At 40.8% G+C, this 21,306-nt stretch overlaps 1 protein-coding gene across 9 annotated transcripts in view; it reads right to left on the bottom strand.

Annotated features, from left to right (window-relative positions):
- Positions 1 to 21,306, bottom strand: part of SIPA1L1 (signal induced proliferation associated 1 like 1) — a 365,218-nt gene that overhangs the window by 128,548 nt on the left and 215,364 nt on the right. For 8 of the 9 annotated variants that reach the window (XM_040477574.1, XM_040477573.1, XM_040477570.1 and 5 more), the window contains one exon: positions 1,112 to 2,911. In XM_040477574.1, the coding sequence (XP_040333508.1) occupies positions 1,112 to 2,609 (1,498 nt within the window). In that variant the 5' untranslated portion in view covers positions 2,610 to 2,911. Of the gene's footprint in view, positions 1 to 1,111; positions 2,912 to 3,791; positions 3,938 to 21,306 lie in introns of those variants that run through there. The other variant, XM_040477572.1, reaches the window with a different exon arrangement.

Raw genomic sequence — 21,306 nt, 5'->3', positions numbered from 1 at the left:
TGATTTCTAAAATCTGAACTCCATAAAATTATTCTGAGAAAACACAGATTGCTTAAAAATGAAAACGGGATCTTCATTAGCATAGTGTCAAATATCAATGACACAGATACTTAGAAGACACGGATACTTCGCAACAAGACACGACTCTTTTGGCCAATAAACTCTCTTGAATAGGGTCTATCATGTAATACCTCATGGGAAGTTTGATTCTAACGTGAGCAATGTAACACAATTACGACGAGTACTAGAAGCGGAACTTCATTCGGAAGAATGACTCTAAGTAAGATTCAAAAACCCCAAAGCAGGAAATGGAAAGTCAGAGCGCTGCTCCGGTACTCTGCATACAGGGAGGCCACTCACCAGGGCTGCCGAGATTACTGACCTAGCTAATGGACCACTGGTGTAGGTCCTCCCTTGGTGAGCAGCTGGTTTCTCAGCTTGGGCACTCGTAGGACTTAAACTCACTCTTCAATAACGTGGCTCAAAAACAATGACAGCTCCCAAGACTTCATTGAAACTACTTACTGTTCCATGAATCACAGGGCCTTACAATCCAACAATGTATGCAATATGTACCCCCCCCAACACCAGAAAGACTACAAAGGAAGTCACCAATGTTTTAAGGGTCCTTATCTCTCCAGACTCTTTTCTACTCAAATCTGTTAAGACCTAGATTTGAATCCTGCGGGAAACTTATTGGCTCTGTGACTTTTGCCAAATAACACAATCAATGTTCACTAAAATTCCTATCAAAGTTAAAGGAATGTGTAAGTCCCATTTCCTGACGAGAACACTGAGGCAGAAAAGAAATGGTTCTGTACTAAGCATAAGACTGCTAAGAAAAGGCAGCACTAAGATGGTTTTCGTAGTTAAAAAAAACAAAACAAAACTGTATTTAAAATATTTTCAACTTTATGACATTTATCTCTCAAGGTAACAAAGCAAGTCTTTTCTACAAAGGCTATAATTGCATCCACTAAATTAAAAAAACCATTAATATTTAATATACACTTTTATGCCTGAAAAGAGGCAGTAACTCAGAAATGCAAAAAGGTATGATTTGTAGCAAATCTAACTACTTCATACATCATGGCAAAGGAGCTCTACTCACCCTTCTGATAGAAGAATTTCCTGTAATAGTACGCGCCCAGGTCCACATGCTCCACGATGTATCTCTTCACCCTGTCCAGATGCAACACAAGGTTGTCCTTGGGCACTTCAAGTACCGCCACTCCTGCATTTGTGCAATGGGAACTAAGCGTAGACTCAAAGGAGGCACTTTCACACCCACTAAAGGAACCAGAATTTGATTTTGACAGGCTGATTTTCCTTTCGCCTTCTCCACCTATCTCATTCCGAAAATACGGACAGCTCAATACAAGTTCATTGCTCTTATCGTCTCCCTGGTCCATGCTGAGGCTCCCCTTGGAATTCAGGTCCTCCGTGCTGCCCATCGGGGAGCTAAAACTGGCCGAGTGGGACAGAGGTCCGGAGACCAGGGATGCCACGGCAGCGGCCGATGCCCCCGTGGTGGTGTTTCTCCTCTTAATAACGTTGTGCCTGTTCATAATGGCCTCATTCAAGTCAAATAGTATACTCTGGACATCGTAGTGGGCAAAGCACTTCGGGCATGTCCAGGGCCTGACAGAGTCTTCTGACCGGTTGTCTTCAAGATCTGACGATTTCCCAAGTTCCTCACCTTTGGCATTGCGTAACTTACGAAAAATGGACGAGTCTCCAGTTTCAGACTTGGAGCGGCGCTTGAGTGGTTTTTCCCTTTCCTTAAAGAGCCGGAGGTTCTCCCTCTGGGAGATGGGCCCGTCTATGACATCCAGGGAGAAACCGGAGCCCTTGCCCCCACTGGCGATGAGGAAGTCACTGAGCTTGGTTGGAGTTGGACCTCGATCAGACTTGTCGTCTTTGTAGCCCTTTAGCAAGTCAAAGAAGCTTTCCCCGGACGTTCCCTGCTTATCAATTGAAGAGGTGCTACCATATTCCCTGTGCAGTGATGGCCCAGTCTTGTATGTGGGCGAGATACATTCATCGAAGCTATCCACGTCAAGTTCACTTATGGTGATATCGCTGTTGCTCCGCTGACGGATCCTGCGGAGAGCCTTCCTAGGGGAGCTGGGGTAGGCTTCAGGCATGAGAAATCTGGAGTCCATGTTCTCCGCCGGCCTCGTCTTGTTTTTCAGTGTGTTCTGTATGCTTTTTAACATGGCTGAGTCACTGGAATTGAGGCTAACAGAACTTCCCTGACTCACAGGACTGCTTTTGGAGGACAGGCTCTCAAGGCAACTTGAGGTTTCTATTTCCTGGCTTGAACGGCTAGATTCTTTGACGTTTTCCTTTCTCGGGGGCCAATCCGCAATCCTAGCCCTAACCCCCATCTTGGGGACTCCGGGGGTCGAGGTTATATGATGAGACCCTTCACTTCGGGGGGGCCCTACCGGAGCCATGACCGAGGACCCTAAACTGCCATTCTGGGACCTGAAGCGTCGCATGTAGAAGTCGTCAGTGTGGACTTTGGGGGCGCCATCTGTGGCGACAACCGAGGCCCTTTCGGGGGCAGCAGGCCTCTCCGTCTGCGACCGTTTCAAGCTGGTCATGATGTAAAAGCAATCAGACTCAAATCCCTGTACAAAGGACCATCATATCTAAGTTTTAAATGTGCACTTCCCTTTTGGAGAATGGTTTCCAGAAAATATAGCAGTTGCATGAGATCTTAATCTTTTTCATTTAAAAGGTTAAATGATGCCTTATTTCCAAACCTCTGACAATCCAGATCTTCAAAACATTATAATCCACAATAGTTCCTTTGCTTCACTTTAACAGACAGCTGTCTTTCAGAAAAAAATGAATGGAACTTGTATTACGAGGACTCTCTGATTGCCATAATCCCATGCTTTCCCTAAAAGAGAAGGACAATTAGGATTAGCATTTGATAAATACATCTAAAAATAAATATGCAACTGCTAAAAGCAGACACATGAAAGAAAATGAAAGACTCAATAATGGATTGTGGTTTGCAGTTCACAGCCCATATTTTTAGTAAAGCAGGTTTGAAAGGAAGAAAAGTGAAAGCATTCAAGACCATCCATCATTTTAAATGATATATATTTTAAAAGACTATTCATACTTGAGCTTCACTGAACTGTTTCCTGTAAGAGGAGGGGCGTGGAGATCTTGTTCTAGGACATCAAGGCTCCTACCCCAAGTACAGACCAAGCACAGGCTCCAACGACCTTCAATAATGTAGAGCATCATGAACCCACCACTGTGCTGACCAGAAGTTCGAGACATAACCAACAGAGTTCGATAATTAAGCAGTGTACAATTTTTAAACAAGACAAAAAATTACGTTATCGAGTATGTTGCAATACTCACTTTTTAACACCTTCTGTATGTCAAAATCCTTACTTGTTTTTTTTGTTTTGTTTTGTTTGGTTTTGTTTGGTTCTTTACAAATGCTTAAGACAGTTGGCAAGAGCAAATACAATAGAGAGAAAAATAAGCAGGGTTTTCCCGGAGCCATTATACCCATTAGCACTCCTCTGTATTTCCCTCACTTTATTACTTACCCCCACAAGGAGTATCTTGGGATGGATCCCGCATTCACCACCACCCCTTCTCAAGCTCTCCTTAGTCTACTCTGGAAGCTAGAAATAATTCCACTAATTAACCAAATGCCTGCATTTCCTTACGCGCTGCATTCTCCCCCCCGCCCCCCACCCGCCCCTCCGGTGCTGATTTAGGAAGACAGCAGAAACAAAATGCTGCTCTGGACAGACCTGTCCATATTCCCCGACAGACGACAGAGAAGTGTTAGCATCCTTGCAGGTGATGGGTGAAGAACACCAACTTCCTTGTGAGCCAGTCAGTCGGGAGGCAAGAGGCACGCATGCTGAGTGCAAAACCCCGCGTGGTTGCGTACATCCTGAAAATAAAGGCAGAGGACCCTTTTCCAGGGCTCCACGGATTACACAAGAGGTGGCCTTTAAATTCTTGCCAAATACATGTTTGGAAGGATGCTGCTGAACCAGCACTGCGCTGACAGGGCTGCATTGTCTACAAATCACGGCAGACGCCCCGGGGACGACCCGCGCTCGCTGCACTCCGCTCATCGGTAACAAGCACTTACTTCCACGATAATTAAGCAGCTCGCTAGTCGGCCTCCTGCCTCCGAGGCAGCTGCTTTAATTTCTCTTGCAGTACGCAACATCGTTTGAGAAGACTCGCTGCTATTTAAAGGCTGGAACACTGAGGGGAGTTTCAAAAACTGCACGCTGCCTGCAGAATGCAGGGCCGGCTGAGCTCCAGCTGGGCTCAGGGGCTGGGCCGGGCCGCCGGCGGATAAGCGCCAATTGTTTTCACTCTGGCTCCTCTTCCTCGGCTTTTGTGACAGGGAATAATGGTTTTGCACGGCCACCTAATTAAACCTGGCTTTTGAGCTTTCGAGATACTTCTGCCCTCAGACTGCTAGGATTTCCTTTACAATTCAAAACGCCGCATGCTCCTCTCCAACTGTAAGCCTTCAAGTGGAATAACGTGCTAACTTGCTTCCAGAGGCGCCGGGTATACCCATGTGGCCACAGCTGAGGTTTAAGAAGTGCTCCTCCTAAGATGGGAGGGAAACCAGCCAACTGAGCCAAAATGCAAAGTAACCTCCAGCCCATCTCCATAGAAAAAAATCTTTAGGCAACCAAAGCTGGAATTTATGAGCTATTTTGCAACTGGGGGTGGGGCAGGCTGTTTATTTCAATGAACTATCTTTCAAACAAAGAATATACTAGCATCAAGCACAATTCTAAGTAGATTCTTATAAAAATCAGATGCTTTCAACATTTGTCACAAGCTCACAGAAATCCAAATAAATCTACCATTCCCAGAGCTTTTGGTCTCTAAAAGGCCAACACACTAATGCCACAGTGATAAAAAAGACATTCTTGTCACATTTCATTTCCCTTAGAAAATAGTTTGTTGCAGAACTGTCTTTTTTTAGGAGATGTGAAGTTCTATCCATTGTAGGAGGAAACTGAAAGGCAGCCCTAAAAGACAATAAATAGAACTGACTTGGAAATGCCCAGGCTTGGCTGCCTCTACTACAGACCTCCTCTTCGGAACCATCTCACATGCTTCCTAGGTTTTTTAATGAGTTTTAAAAAATCTTATATTTCATAAAAATTTCTTTGCAGTTTAAAAGAAATGCCAAGACTCCCATTACGTCTTATAAAACAATGCAATGTTTCCTGTCGATTTCAAAATAGAGATGGGCACATAGGGAGAGAGAGTGCCCACAGTTTAATGACCTGTCAAAACCAAGGAGTTGAAGACAGACAACTAAGTTAAATAACAGATTTTTTCTGTCCTCAGGACTTTCTTTCCTATTCTCATTGCCTCCCAGCCCCATCTCCCTCCCTTTCTCCCCATCCTTGTTTATAGCATCAAACCCCTTTCAGTGCAATATGAACTTTGGACACAGACTAGCATATGTAGAAATATATATATGTTTTACATTTGTTAAATTAGTCAAAAATAAAAATTCCAACTATGTGTGTAATATTATGACAGATCTGTAACACCTAAAGCCTACTCCTTGGTGTTGATGGAAAAGCAAACATACGCTGACAATTATTAGCAATTCTCTTAATTATCAGCAAACCTGCCTAAGCATCACTGAATACAGTAAAAAGCAATAGGTCTGAATAGAGGAACAATACTAATTTATAGCACGTCACCTCCATCTGTTGAAAGAGTCAGCTGTATAAAAACTTCCTTGCTACACATTTAATTTTCCACCTCTACGTACTATTTGGAACGTAAGTGGAAGATCCATTTAGCAATCAACCCCACTGTTTAGTTCGGTGACGTCTTGCAAGTTCTAGAAAACAAGAAGATGCGTTCAAATCCTACTGGGAAAGTCTTTTCCTCACTCAAAGTCTATCACAACGTAACCCGCCATCCTTTCCTGACATCAATCTTCCAGAAAAAGCGCTTCCTCCTCTCTTCTAAATCATCCCCAGCATTTCTGAATTTCCTTCTGACCACTGACCACACGCTTGGTGCTAGAGGGTATTTGAGGAAACAATCTCTCCCTTCAAGGGAAGCTACAGGTGTAAACACAGTCCTTCTGATTCTGGCTCCTTGAGACATTCACAGTCTTGACCCCTTCCTCTTCCCTAAAACTCTCTTCTCCAGATTTCCCTGATAACCATGTTCTTCATTTTCTCTTGCCTTTCTCTTTTTGGTCACTCTTCAGTATCGCTAGTGGACTCCACTGAACAGCTAGTGATTCCAGAATGGCATCCTTGGCTTTGGCTGGCCTCTCTTACCATCCTTCACACTTTGGGAAGGGGCTATAAAGGGTATCAGTATTAGGACGTATGGGAGCACTGAATCCATTAGGATAAGATAGTAGGCACGAGTATACTCAGGTAAAAATATTACTCTGGAAAGCAGGGTGTTGTTGACTTGGTTGGGTCACAGTTGCCTCTGCAACTGAATGAAGACCAAATAATGGAATTACGTGAGGAGATAGCTGCATGGTAGCCAGTGTGGTCTGGTGACATCATAGGTACCTGAACTTTTAAATATAATCCCTGTGCAGTTACTTCCAAATCTCTACTCATGACTCTCTCCCCTAAACTCCAGATAAAATATATACAAGTACTCATTTGATATCTTCCTTATTTACCAGTTGGTATAATGAATTAGCTACCAGAAAAATGGAAAAATAATTTTTTTCCAAGAAATGAATGAGTGGTAAGGAAGTGAGAATAAATAATTGAAGGAACCAAACGAAAGGAACAACACGAGAAACTTTCCTTGTGCCAAGGGCATAAAGAATAGTTTAGAGGCTACATAAGAAGATGTGGAAATGAAAAAAAAAAAAAAAAAGAAAAAAAACACCCAGAAACAACAACAAAAAAACCAACTACTATAGTTCTTCCCTGAAATAATTTACAACACAATATGGTATGTTCACCAAAAAGCTGTAGCACTTCTCATCAAATACGTCCATGTTACAAATATTACAAAATGGGATGTTGTTACATTTCTCCACTAGTACTTGTGAGATATTATCTTATGAAATTTGAGTATTTATGAAAGTATCAATGTTAATAGTGTATAAAGTTGTATACATAGATTTAGAATGCCCATAAATATTCTTTAGTAATGCCCATAAATATACTTTAGAATGTAAGAGGAAGCTTATTTTATAATAGAATTATAACCTCACAGTGCCTGAACATTACGTTAGCTAGGACAACCAAATAAGGTAAACTATTTTCTTTACATCCCTTCCTGGCTTTTCTGAAGTTCACTCACATTGCATAAAAGTAACATCTCAGATGGAAGGGCTGTCTCAGTCTTTGAAGCGAGCCTGTAACACATACAAACATCTCAGTGCAAGGTCATGTAGAATTTAAGATTTATGAATCAGCATGTAACTTTTTAGAGAGGAATTTCCCTTCTTTCATTTCTGTTCTGTCCCTTCAACAAAAAGCAGGAAGGATTGGGAAAAACGGGGTTGACAAATCCAGTTCCTGTTCTCCAAATGTTCACTATCTGAATAAGAGACCACTGATGGAGACAAAGTAGATTCAAAAACACCCTGAAATTAACCAAGCAAGTAAAGAAGTTGTAAAATGCAAACCATATAATAAAACTAAGTTACCTTTGAATCTGGAGATAAGAAAGCAATTTAAAATGTGTCTGTTAGGCCAGAGCAAGAACCAAAAGGAAAAATAACATTTGGTTCCTACCCTATGGTTCCTACCCTACCGCCTAACTAAAAAAGTTCACTGAAAAAAGTTACTTTTCAAAGTCCTATTAAAGCCTGAAGATCCTTTGTATAGCGGAGGGTGAAGGAAACAACAAAATTCGGCAGAAAGCTTGATGGTGGAAACGGGAGACTAGAATAAAGAAGGTGCCCAAGTTTCGTGGCGGAGTTACTGGTGGGTAGGGAAATGATTCAACAGCTGGCAAAATAAGAAGAAAAGTGTGAATGTTTATCTCTTATACTTAAACATGATTAGACTTATGTAATATGCAATATAATGCCAAAGGGCTAGGTCTGAGGAGCTCAATGGTAGAAACATAGAGGTATAAAGTAGGGTAAGAGGCAACAAGTAGAAGGGGAACGGTGACTCAGAATTATCAGAGGAAACACAACAGGTGTTTGAGGTGCAGGAAACGAACACATTTTTTTTTTTAATTTTTATTTATTTTTGAGAGAGAGGGAGACACAGAACTCGAAGCAGGCTCCAGGCTCTGAGCTGTCAGCACAGAGCCCAACGCAGGGCTCGAACTCATGAACCGCGAGATCATGACCTGAGCCGAAGTTGGACTCTCAACCGACTGAGCCACCGAGGTGCCCCTGAACAGTTTCAAAGAAAATTGGAGTGTACCCACTCATCAGGGGCACTGAGCATTTCCATGCCTGGCACCAGGATATAAGAGACCAGACCAGACCAGTGGAGCAAGTGTATGTTTTTCATGTACTAATTTGTACATTAATATTCATTTAAAAACATAAAAATTGTATTCATCAGTACTGTACGATGTAATCTACCGCACAGCTGATTATCAAATATGATTTGGTACGAAACCACTTCCTACCAAATATGATCGAGGGAAAAGGGAGTGTCAGAAATGGGAACAACCAGTAAATGTCTCCTAGGCAGAAGGGAATCCTTGGCAGCTCCCCCAAATGGTGCTTCAAATTCTGCAAGTTATCAACCCGCAAAAAAGGGTCCCAGAATTAAATACGGCAGGGACACACTACGTATCACCTCCCTTAGGACATAATAGTACTTTTTAGTAGATTCAAGGTTACACGAAAAAAAAAAACGTTTATTTAAACTAAGATTTCCTGGGGCGCCTGGGTGGCGCAGTAGGTTGAGCGTCCGACTTCAGCCAGGTCACGATCTCGCGGTCCGTGAGTTCGAGCCCCACGTCAGGCTCTGGGCTGATGGCTCGGAGCCTGGAGCCTGTTTCCGATTCTGTGTCTCCCTCTCTCTCTGCCCCTCCCCCGTTCATGCTCTGTCTCTCTCTGTCCCAAAAATAAATAAAAACGTTGAAAAAAAAATTAAACTAAGATTTCTTAACTGATAAGACCCATGGATTCACTTTTTAAAAAAACAGAACAATTTTTATATTGTGCATCCTATGTAATGCAATTGGGGACAAGAATGTCCAATATTGGAATAATCTAGAATACAAACAAAATTGTATATACATTATAAATTTTGCTTAAAAAAAAAAAAAAGTTACATAACAAGCCAAAAGAAGTTCCCCCAAAGGATTTACAATGCCTGTCTTTAGGTAGTTGGATTAAGAATAATTTCTGGGCTGGGGTGCCTGGGTGGCTCGGTTGGTTGGGCGGCCAACTTCGGCTCAGGTCACGATCTCCCAGTCCGTGAGTTCAAGCCCCATGTTGGGCTCTGTGCTGACAGCTCGGAGCCTGGAGCGTGCTTCAAATTCTGTGTCTCCCTCTCTCTCTGCCCCTCCCCCATTCATGCTCTGTCTCTCTCTGCCTTTCAAAAATGAATAAATGCTAAAAAAAAACAAAAAACAAAAAAACAGACTAATTTCTGGGCTTTCTTTTTTTTCTTGGTACTTGGTACTATTTGTTTTCTAAAATGAGCAAATGTAACTTTAATAATCAGAAGAAAAAAATGTAGGAAAAAAATAAACCCATCATTCTGTTGTTTAAAAAAAAAAAAAAAAGACCTGGGAATGTAGTACGATGAACACACCTCTGACTCTGACTCCTAATTACAAACTACTGCCCTGTTTAAAGCTCCAACTACGCAAATCACCAAACAAGTCAAAGCTCAACAGATGTTAGGTCCTTCCCCAGAGATGATCTTGCACTAAATCTCCTGACTTAAATGAAATCAAAGAGAGCTATCTGAAATGTAGAGTATTAAAGATGAGAAGATCAGCAGTATTTACAAATTTGATTACTTCATTCAGATTAAACTTCCTCATTTACAGATGATTTCTTTGTATTTAGTATCAATATAAAATGCCCTGCAGCCCAAAGAGCCTCCATTTCACCTTGTCACCAGGTGGTGGTGACTGAAAACCCAGGTGAGGCTGCCAAACCGGGGTGAGGTTGAGCCATCAGCCATCATTACATGTCCCCTTTCCTGGGATGCTTCTACTTTCCCACGTTCAGACATCTTACCTGTCGCCACAGTCCTCTTTCTGCGGAGATTCAGGCTAAATGTAACGAATGTCCCCATTTGGGCTCTGCTATGAGATATTGATGGCTCAGGAAACCAACACTATATTTAACCTGAGGAGGGAGACTCTACTAGTATTGACTTTCCCCTCTGGGAACAGAAGGGAAAGAGACGGTCTGAACTGTATCAAGTCAGATTCAAATTACATAAGCTATGAAAGCTACCCTTGATCCACACACAATGAACAGCAGCCGAGAACCCACATCATTAAGACAGCTTGTCAGGTCGCCAACGTGGACCTGGGCCAGGGCACCGCTAGTGCTTTGCACTATACTAGTCACCCTCCCAGGGGGAGCCAAAGAGGGAATGTTTCCACCCTCAAGTCCCTCTAATCTATCTGGAACAAGAGGAGTATGGGAATCCAGTGGGTTCAGTAAGATAGAACATCACAAATGGCTTTAATAAACATACTGTGGTTCTCTCAATTGAATATTTATATTCTAAAAAGAAATTTCAGGAAGTGCACTTGAAAAAAGCACATGTAAATTCAACTTAGAGTAGAAAGTAGCATCAGTAAGAATCACTGATAAACATAAAGTTGTTTCTATATACAACCCTAATATCCAAATAATTTTAAATCATGATGAATATCAATAGTAACCATATTTCATTTGGCATATTTAAAATTTTTTAATGTTTATTTTTTTTGAAAAAAGAGCCATGGCGGGGGGGGGGTGGGGGGGGGGGCAGAGAGAGGGAGACGCAGAACCCCAGGCAGGCTCCAGGCTCTAAGCTGTCAGCGCACAGCCCAATGTGGGGCTTGAACCCACAAACCATGAGATCATGACCTGAACCGAAGTTGGACACTTAACCAACCGAGCCACCCAGGCACCCCACACTTAGCAGATTTTAAAATACCACCCAAGGACCAAGACTTAGAAGAAAAAAATTAAAACAAAATCACCCCGCACTGCTTTAGCATTTCCTTAAATACAGATTGCAGATGCTTTATTTGTCTGTTTCTTCCTACCCTTATTCCTGGCTAGAAGCTCTCCCTACAGGGCTCCAGAGCAGCAGGACTCCCCTCCACTTCTCTCTCCAACACTTGTTCATGTCTTCAGTCCTCACAAGCACCCTATGAAGCAGTATCTCCGTTTTCAGGGAGATAAGTAGATTGTGTGCGACACCAGGGGCTAGCTCTCAGTAAATACTGGACTGGCAGTTAGAGAATTTATGGCAGAAAATTAGTTCAAATACACATTATAAAAGAAAAATCATCTCCCTTTATAGCCTGAGTTATTCGTTTTTTTAAATGTTTATTACCTTTTTTTTTTTTTTTTTTTTTTTTTTTGAGAGGCGGGGGAGTGGGGGGCAGAGAGAGGAGAGACAGAATCTCAAGCAGGCTCCATAAGGTCAGCCCAGGGCCCGGCATGGGGCTCGATCTCACAAACTGTGAGATCATAACCTGAGTCAGAATCAGGAGTCGGACACTTAACCGACTGAGCCACCCAGGTGCCCCATTTCTGAAAACAAACTCCTGTACGAATCTCTACATCTAGCAGGAGAAAAATACTGATTATCAACTTTCTTAAAATGCTACAGTGGTCAAGCCACTTGTCTTTTGGGAAGCTTCACGGCCCCTCAATTGCCACCCTGTTATTGTGTGATTGAGGCTTGGAATTCAAGACTAAGTGGCACCTGTCCCCAGACTGCTTTCTCCTTCCCGTCACAGCAGGAAGTAGATCTGCCCTAGACAACCGTGGTACCTTTCCATAAAGATCTACTGGATGACTGAACCCGAATTAAGGGTATCCCTCTCTGAGCTTACATTCAGAATTTAAAATTGTTGAGTTATGAGGAAAAAAACCCTGTCCAAACCTGTCATTTTCCACATGTGGTATCTCAGGGTCAGAAACTGGAAGTTCACCAGGGGCAAATGGCCAGGGGCAAAGCCCGTATGTGAAGCCAAATTTCCTCATTCCCAGACTCCCATCCTGTCAGCTCTGCCAGAAGTTCTTCCAGAACATGCTCTGCAACAACTTGCTGCCATCAGTTTTAACTACAGTTTGAGCATCCATGATGCTGTACCAGTTTGTACACAACCTTGTTTACACAGCACCTCCCGGGAGGTGTGATCCACAGAGCTTGTGTGGAAGATTCTGCCGCTCAGAAGAGCCTGGATCACTGCTCGAGGGGTCTGATGCCTACGCCATGTTGCTTGCGCTACAACACTCTACCTCCTAAAAATGCTTCTCCTCCCCTCCTACTTTTTGAAATTCGTGACAGCCCTACACATGGTTGGGCCTTTTCTCCCCAATTAGATGTTTAGATTCCTGAGGGCAGAGATCCATCCGGTTCTTCTCCCCAAAGTATCTCAGCTCAATCTCCTTGAAATGGAATCATTAGAAACAAAAGTCACAGGATCTCAGTTAAAATGGACTAGAAATTAATGGATAAAGTAACAGAATTCATACTGTCATTTAAAATGTGGCTATGGGGGCGCCTGGGTGGCGCAGTCGGTTAAGCGTCCGACTTCAGCCAGGTCACGATCTCGCGGTCCGTGAGTTCGAGCCCCGCGTCAGGCTCTGGGCTGATGGCTCAGAGCCTGGAGCCTGTTTCCAATTCTGTGTCTCCCTCTCTCTCTGCCCCTCCCCCGTTCATGCTCTGTCTCTCTCTGTCCCAAAGATAAATAAACGTTGAAAATAAATAAATAAATAAATAAATAAATAAATAAATAAATAAAACGTGGTTATGGCTATCTCATAAATATCAGTGTTAAGGGGGACAGGTCAAAAAAACAAAAAGCCTACCTGAACAAAATTTAATACAGATTTCAGCTTAATTTTTCTCTTTAGGAGCCTTCGTAACAACAACAGAAGGGAATGAAAAAATAACAGCAATTTGACCTTCTTCCCTTCTATCCAGTTACCATCAAAGGGCATGAAAAATAGCCACACGAATGAGCAAATCTTTTAAAAGAGCAACCAGAAGTGCATCAGTTAGAACTGGACGAGGCCCCTTCACAATGAAACCACTAAAAAGTAAACTAATGCACAACAGGATTAGGTCTTAAAAATCCTAGCAAAGTAAATAAACACATTCACAGGAAAAAGGAGGGTGATCAGTCTAGCACAGGTGGGAGAGACAACAGAAACCGGAAATAAAAATAACCATCACCAAATCCATGATGGTCAAGACAATTATCTTTTATGCTCATGTAATTTCTCTCCCGTATACAAGGCTTCCCATTGTTGCTTCCTTTTTCAAAGCTGTTTTTTAAATGAATTGTATGCTTCTTGTTTAAAAAAAAAAAAAAAAGGAAACAGTGCAGAAAAAGTGAAAAATATCTCTCTCCTTCAGGACACCCCAATACTAACCCCAAGGGGTAGCCACTCCTAATAGTTTGTGCATTCCTCCAGATATTGTGTGGGCCGGGCACACACAGTGAGAAAGGCATTGAATGACAGATACAGACCAGAGAGAAAGGATACAGTGCAAGGGAGAGCTCACTTCTGAAGAGACTTAATCTAGTACATAACCAGAAAATGAAGGAAGGCAGAGGGTGGATGATGAAGAATTAAAGAATCTACTTATGTCCAGGAGAGGCAGAGGATCTCCCCCTGCCAAGCTGACAGAAAATAACTTGATGAAACACTTCACAACTGACACAATTTAAGTCATATATATATATATATGTGTGTGTGTGTGTCTAAATCCTGGTTCTGAAAATAGGAGCCCTCTACAAATGTTTCTGGCAACTTGTCAGCAACAATTAAGACAAGAGCGAATGAAATAACTTTTTTTTAAACCAATGCACAACACATTCCTCCAGGGTTTTTTTCTTTACTAAATATGCACATATACAAACATTCATGCACATTATACATAACCCTCACATAAAATTACTTTTATCTATTCCTGACTTCTAAATGAGATTTTACTGACAAACTTATTATTTTTAAAAAAGGAGGTATAACTGACATAATATTATGTTAGTTTCAGGTCTACAACTCAGTGATTCAATATTTGTATGTACTGTAAAATGATAACTGCCAGGAGTCCAGTTAACATCGTCACCATATATAGTTACAAAGCTTTTTTTTCTTGTGATGAGAACGATCAAGTTCCGTTCCCTGGCTACTTTCAAATATGCAATACCACAGTATTAACTATGGTCACCATGCCGTACATAAGATCACTGTGACCTACACATTTTATAACTGGAAATTTGTACCTTTTGATCACCAGCACCCAAGTCACTCCTCCTCAACCTCAGGCGACCACCCATCTGTTCTCTGTATCCATAAGGTTGGTTTTTGGTTTTAGATTCCACGTTACTCACAAATTTTGTAACCTTATCATTTAAACTTTGATTTACAAACTAGACAAAAAGCTAATGAAAATGCAAACCAACCAAGCATTCAAAGACAGAACCTTGGGGCAGGAAGTCCTCTCTTTCTTGGCGACTCCTTTCATTTTTGTGACCAAGTGAAAGAAATTCCTTAACTGGAATGATAAGTTTGATCTTCAAATGTCATCTTGTGTGCCTGCACTAACACTCCAAAATTTCATCACCCTGCCTCTTCGGTACTGAGTGCTTACAAAGTGCATGCAAGCACAACACTTACACTCTCTTGCTTAAAACCTCACACCAACTTCCCACCACTTTCAAGGCAAAAGAACAATCTCACAAATGCAAGATAGATCCCTGTAAGTAACAGCCTTGTCTCTTTACGCTATCAAGAGAGTGTATGGCTCCAGTCAAAGGGAAATAGAACCAGCTACAGTGCCTTGAATATACCTTGAATGCACTCTGAGCCTTCAAAACAAACAAACAAACAAACTAAACTAAACTACACAAAACCAAAACACCAAGCAGCAACCTGTGCTGGAATACAACCTCATACAATTCTCTTCTGTCGTTGTCTTGGTTTGTTCCTACCCACCCCTATTTTTCCTGTTCACCTCGAGACTGCATTTAGGTACAGTCTCTCCTAGGAAGTCGTCCACACCCCATTCCAGCCCCTGCCATGTTACCTTTTACACACATCCCTTGAGAGTACTGCATGTGACATACGGTGATTCAAAATCAAGACCGGGATTCTCTGAAGAAATTATCACTCTACTATGCATCATTACCTTCTAACACCAGCTCTGCTGGCAATAAAAATGAAGGATTCTCTGTTTGAAGTTTTCTGACAAAATAAGTGATTTTGAAGTTTTTTCACAAACTTGCAGGTAGAACAAGTTTTAAAAAAAAAATACGTCGCAGAAAACTCTTTAACGGAACACAAGCGCAAGGAAAGGCCTAACCAGTGCTGTAACAATCATGGGTATAAATAAGCATCAAAGACATACAAATCAAAACAACACTACGTCATTTTATACCCATTAGGAAAAATCCTAAGAATGCCAGTACTCACTGTTAATGGTGCACTGTTAAAACAGACATCCTTATATTGCTAGAGGCAATGAAGACTGGTAGAACCCTTTCAGGGGGGGAAAAAAAAAAGGTAAACCAGAAAATAATCATAATCATATTGTTGGGCTCTGTAACCTCTCTTTCAACATTTGGAAACGTATGGTTGTCCAGAGGCAGAAAAGATTTTCTTCTGCTGAACCCCAGGACTCCTCATACACCAACTCTTTCTGATCTCTACTTCTCCAGCAGGCCCTAGGATCTCTGCCAGTCTTTCCATTTGTCCCTAACACTCCCACCACAACCTTGGTTCCCAAAAGACAATCATGCAAAATATCCTGATGTTTCAGGGTTTTCTGATGCACCACCCACTAAGCCACAAGTGGGCCCTGAGGCAAGGCATTATGCTTTATTTATTAGCTTTAGTCCCTACAGAAGTTTAATGATAAATGTCATCCATATGTGAATACAAGAATAAGTGGTACAACAAACAATGAGAAGTGATTTTACAATCTATAGAAGGAAGACCTACTGTACAAAGATACACACTGCTAATATACACAATAGTTAAAGGCAAATAGTACTACAACATATAAGAAAAAAACAAAACAAAATAAAACAAAACACAAAACAGGAGTGCTTTACCTTATCTTCTCCACTCCCAGGAGCTACCACTTTCAATTCATACTACTGTTCCCTCCAATATTTCCATATTCCTAACTAACATGTTCGTACTGGTACTTCTTGATTTACCTATATTAGATATTATCTGAAGTTCTAAGAGAACTTGTGGAAAATGAGAAATGAGCACGCTTTCAGTAAGTATCCCATTTCTTCCCTTGCCCTATTCTGTGTACAGATTTCTGTATGTGCATGTGTGTACATGTATCATAGCTATACAGAGCAGGATTTGTATTGCTGTGGTTATATGTCCTTAATTGCTTACTTTATGTTTCCTGGAGTTAATAATTGCTTCATTTGTTTTCCATTTGCTTCGTTTCTACATACCTACTCTTAATTCTTCCTAAACTCAATGAAAAAAAAAAAAACCCACAAATTTTTCATTACTGTTTTCCAGATGGTTACCAAAGCAATGGGTGCCCTATCAATTCCATTTCTCTTTCCTGGAGCCCTCTCTTCTGGAGCTCTCCATCCTTCTACTCTAATCTGACCTGGCTGAATGCTAGGTCTACTGCATTGGCATCCTCAGAAGCATCCCATCATTATCATCTTGACAGTTCCTTCTCTCCTCTCCTCCGAAGGGCCCCATGTTCCCCGGATCTCACATCTTACTCCCTCATTTTGATGAGCACTATCTTCATTTGGCAACTGCCTAAGAAGTACATATGTAGTAAAAGCTTTGAGACCTGGAACGTCCAGCCTTAAATTGACAATTTGGCTGGGTATCGAACTCTAGGTAGAAAAACATTTACCAATGGAATTTATTATTTCATTATCCTCTAGCTTCCATTGTTGTAACTGAAAAGTCCAGTGATACTCTGATTCCTATTCTTTTATACATTACATGTTTTTTTTCTTTTTTCTTTCTTTCCCCTACCCCCCAGGAGGTTTTAAAAATCTTTTTAGATACTGGAGTAGAGTAGCCTTTGTGTGAACCTTTTTATAATCCTTTCATTTGACACCTGGTAAATCTTTTCAATATAAAAACCTCTCTCTTTCACTTAAGTGAAATTTTCGTTCTTTCTTTAAATCTTTTTTTTTCCCCCCCAATAATTCCCTTCCCTTTACCTTTCTTTCAAAGTTCTACTTACTGGATACTGGATCTCCTAAATAGCTGCTTATCTCCTCTCTCCCACCATCCATTTTTATTCTTTCAGGTACTAGAAAGAATTTTTTTTTTTTTAACATTTATTTATTTGAGAGAAAAAGAGAGACACAGACAGAGCACGAGTGGGGGAGGGGCAGAGAGAGAGAGGGAGACACAGAATCCGAAGCAGGCTCCAGGCTCTGAGCTGTCAGCACAGAACCTGATGCAGGGCCCAAACCCACAAACTGTGAGATCATGACCTGAGCCAAAGTCAGGCTTTCAATCGCTGAGCCACCCAGGTGCCCCTGGAAAAGAATTTTTTTTACCTTCATTTTCCAACCATATTATTAAATGTTTCATATCGACTCCTGGCCTCAATTTTGAAAAAAAAATTTGTGTTCAATGATTGTTTCTTCCCATTAAAAAAATAAATTCTATTCTTATTTCGTAACTGTAATACTTCATCTCATCCCTACTAATATTAAGCAATTAAAAACAATTTTTTTTAATGTTTATTTATTTTTGAGAGAGACAGAGAGGCAGAGTGTGAGAGGGGAGGGGCAGAAAGAGAGGGAGACACAGAATCAAAGCAGGCTCCAGGGCTCCGAGCTGTCAGCACAGAGCCTGACGCGGGGCTCGAACTCACGAGCTGTGAGATCATGACCTGAGCCGAAGTCGGCTGCTCAACCGACTGAGCCACCCAGGCACCCCTAAGCAATTTTTTTTTTAAAGCTTCCTTTTCATATTCAGTGTCTATATTTTCCCCACATATACTTTTCTTCTATCTGTCGTGATCACTGTCTTTCTCACATGGAAGGCTTTTGCTCATAATGTCTGCTATCACTGACTATCCTTTTATATTTAATATTCAGGCACTGGGGCACCTGGGTGGCTCAGTCTGTGAAGCGTGTGACTCTCGGTCTCAGGGTTGTGGGTTCAAGCCCCACGTTGGGTGTAGAGAGTGCCTAGAAAATATAATCTTAAAAAAATAACGTTCAAGCATTAAAAAGAAGCTCTGTGTGGAGGCATGGCTTGTTGATTGCTACATGAACTTTCCTGGAGGGGACTGGTTGGGGACCCAGTTGTTTTACTTGTGAAAACTGAACATAGGGGAAAACAGAATTATGACTGTCTAGCGTCTGTTTAGTCTCTGAGCTCTCTTCCCACATCCAGGGAAATTTCTTGCCTTATACAGAGAGTCTATCTTCCACCACAGAAGCTACAAATGCCACACCATCACCTAACCAGACATTCTTACAGATAGGGTGCAGACATACAACCTGCCCCTCAGCCCATGAGATAAGCACATCCCGAACCCGTGAGTCAAAAAGTAGTGTCTGGAGAGAGCAAGGGGCCGCGAGTCCACCTACGTGGAAAGTGACGGGAGCAGTAATGCCCCTCGTGTACAGTAGTGCCCTTGGTAAAGTGCACACGGTGGTAACACAAAGCTAGATGTCTAGTGTTCAGAGGCAGCACCACACTGGTTTTCTTGTACGACTGAGCATTCCCTTCGGCCACTTGGCCTCCCTCGTTCTCACCCATTTTCCAGACCTAGTTCTACAGCCTTCCCAGTGATTCGACAAGTCACTAAATACTATTTCCATAAATCCTTTGCCGGCTTAAACCAGACGGAGGGTCCCCTCTCTATGCTGGGGGGACTCACAAATGCCACATGAGAACAGGTCATTTATAGGATACACTTCAGTTTCTTGAGAGAAGAATGGTTCCATTTCCTGTCTAGTGCTCAGCATTCCAAGAACCGAGCTCAGCAAAAAGTGTTTCAAGTAATTCCTCCCATTTTCTGGAGGCTTTATGATCACATCAGGTTAGGAAAGGGACCCCCGCTACCTAGCTGCAACCAGCCTCACCCCTCCAATCTTCTCAGCAACTTGAGTCCTCCAATTTTGGGTTTGTACAGGGCCAACATGCCCTAGAACCCCTCTGTAAAGGCATTCACATTGAGCTCTGTCCACATCACTACTTACAAAAAAATCAATGACCAAAACTGTGCTGGTAATTCTAATCTACTCCTATTTTTCTCTTATCTGTCTTTGTATATATTTATGTCTTTTTCTATTCCTTTAATGACACTGGCATAGGGGTTAAGGAGGGAAAGGAAATAATTGTGGCATGTGTTCAATCTGATGTTTAACTGGGGACTGCAATGCTATTAGTCTAAACTGAAAACTTTCAATTACAAAATATTTGAAACCTGCAAGAATGTAGAGATACCTAGTACCCGTCATGTGGATTTGATAAATGTTAATATTCTGCCAAATCTGCTTCAGAGTACAAAGAAACAAAATGTGACAAATATAGCTAAAATATCAATTTCCAATCCCATCCTGCTCTCAGCTTCTCTGAAGAAACTTCTCAAAGATGCTATGCACCCTTCCCATAAGTATTTTGTATATTTATGAAATCTGTACAGATGGTATCATTTGGAACGCATCCTCTTACAACTTTTTTTCACACAAAAATTGTTTTTAAAGATTTATTCATGTTGATACAAAAAGATATAGAGCCTTTATAATAACTTCTGTATGTTTTCTATTCTTTGTATATACTAGGTTTTATCGAGTGCAATCTAGATTATTTCCAATGTTTTGCTATCACAAACAATGAATGAATGGCCACTACTTTCGTATCTTCTTTGGAGACATGTATGAAAGTCTCTCTAAAGGATTCTAGAAAGGGAACTGCTAAAACCTTGAGTTGGAGCAGTTCTCAACATTATTAGATACATCAGACTGCTCTCTAACGTGTTTGGAACAATTTTACAATCCAGCCATGACATACAGGACATCACTTTCTCTATCATCTTTGCCTTTAAATTATTACCAGTATGATGATATCAAAGCTACCTTATTGTTTTCACTGGCATTTCCCTGATAACTAGTTAAAATTTTAATTCATTTATTGGTCTTTACTTATGTTTTATCCATTTTTCGTTATTATTGATTTGTGGGATTTCTCTATATGGTATGGATACTTATCTTCCATAAGATATGTATATCTGAATGTATTTCATATTCTATAGCTTGCCTTTTACCTTTGTTTAAGGTATGTCTTCTCATATACACGTTGAAAAAATTTAACACAGTCACATTTATTGCTCTTCTTTATATTTTGGGCTTTTTGGATCTCGCTCAAAAAAAATTCTTCCAATCACCAACACCCTACAGATGTTTTCCTATATTTTCTTCTAAAAGTTGAAAGGTCACTCTTTAAAAGGTATGTCTTTAATTCATCCAAAATTTGTTTATAGGAATATATTTTTAATTTTACCATTCTATTCTATTATTAGAATCAGTCTTTCCATACTGATTTTTAATACAATGCCAAAAAAAAAAAAAGTCCTCAGGCATGTGGAGGTTTCCTCTTGTGGTGTCCCTATCTGTTTGGGTAGTCTGCTTTTCTATCTGCCAATGCCAAAGCAATTGAAATATCATAGTATTATAATAAATGCTGCTGATGCCATTAATTCCACTTCTTCAACTAATTTAGTATCATTCTTGTCAAGTTTCATGGCAAACTCTCTTGGTTTTGTCATTTTGATTTGTTTTCAAACTGCATTAAATTTATCAATTAACTTAGAAAACTTTAAATTCTGTGTAATATCGAGTCTTCCCGTTCAGTAACATATATAGCTCCTACATCTATAGATTTATTTTAAGATCTTTTAACCTAAAGATATTCATTTGTTATATTTATTATCAGGTATAGTATAGTATTTTCTTACTTAGACTAGGATCATTCATGTCATCACATTTTCTAATACCATACTGCTAACATACTAAAAAGCTACTGACTTTTTGTTTATTTATATCATATCCAGTAATCGTACTGAATTATTTAATTCTTAATAAAGAGTTTAATAATTCTCTTTAGTTTTTTTTGCAAAATGATAGTTTTTCCTTTTGTTG

Source organism: Herpailurus yagouaroundi, unplaced genomic scaffold, assembly GCF_014898765.1.
Source record: "Herpailurus yagouaroundi ecotype Mexico unplaced genomic scaffold, PumYag 141, whole genome shotgun sequence".
NCBI classification, from domain to species: Eukaryota; Metazoa; Chordata; class Mammalia; order Carnivora; family Felidae; genus Herpailurus; species Herpailurus yagouaroundi.
Note: the sequence above shows the minus strand (reverse complement) of the source record. Positions and strands in the feature narration are given on the sequence as shown.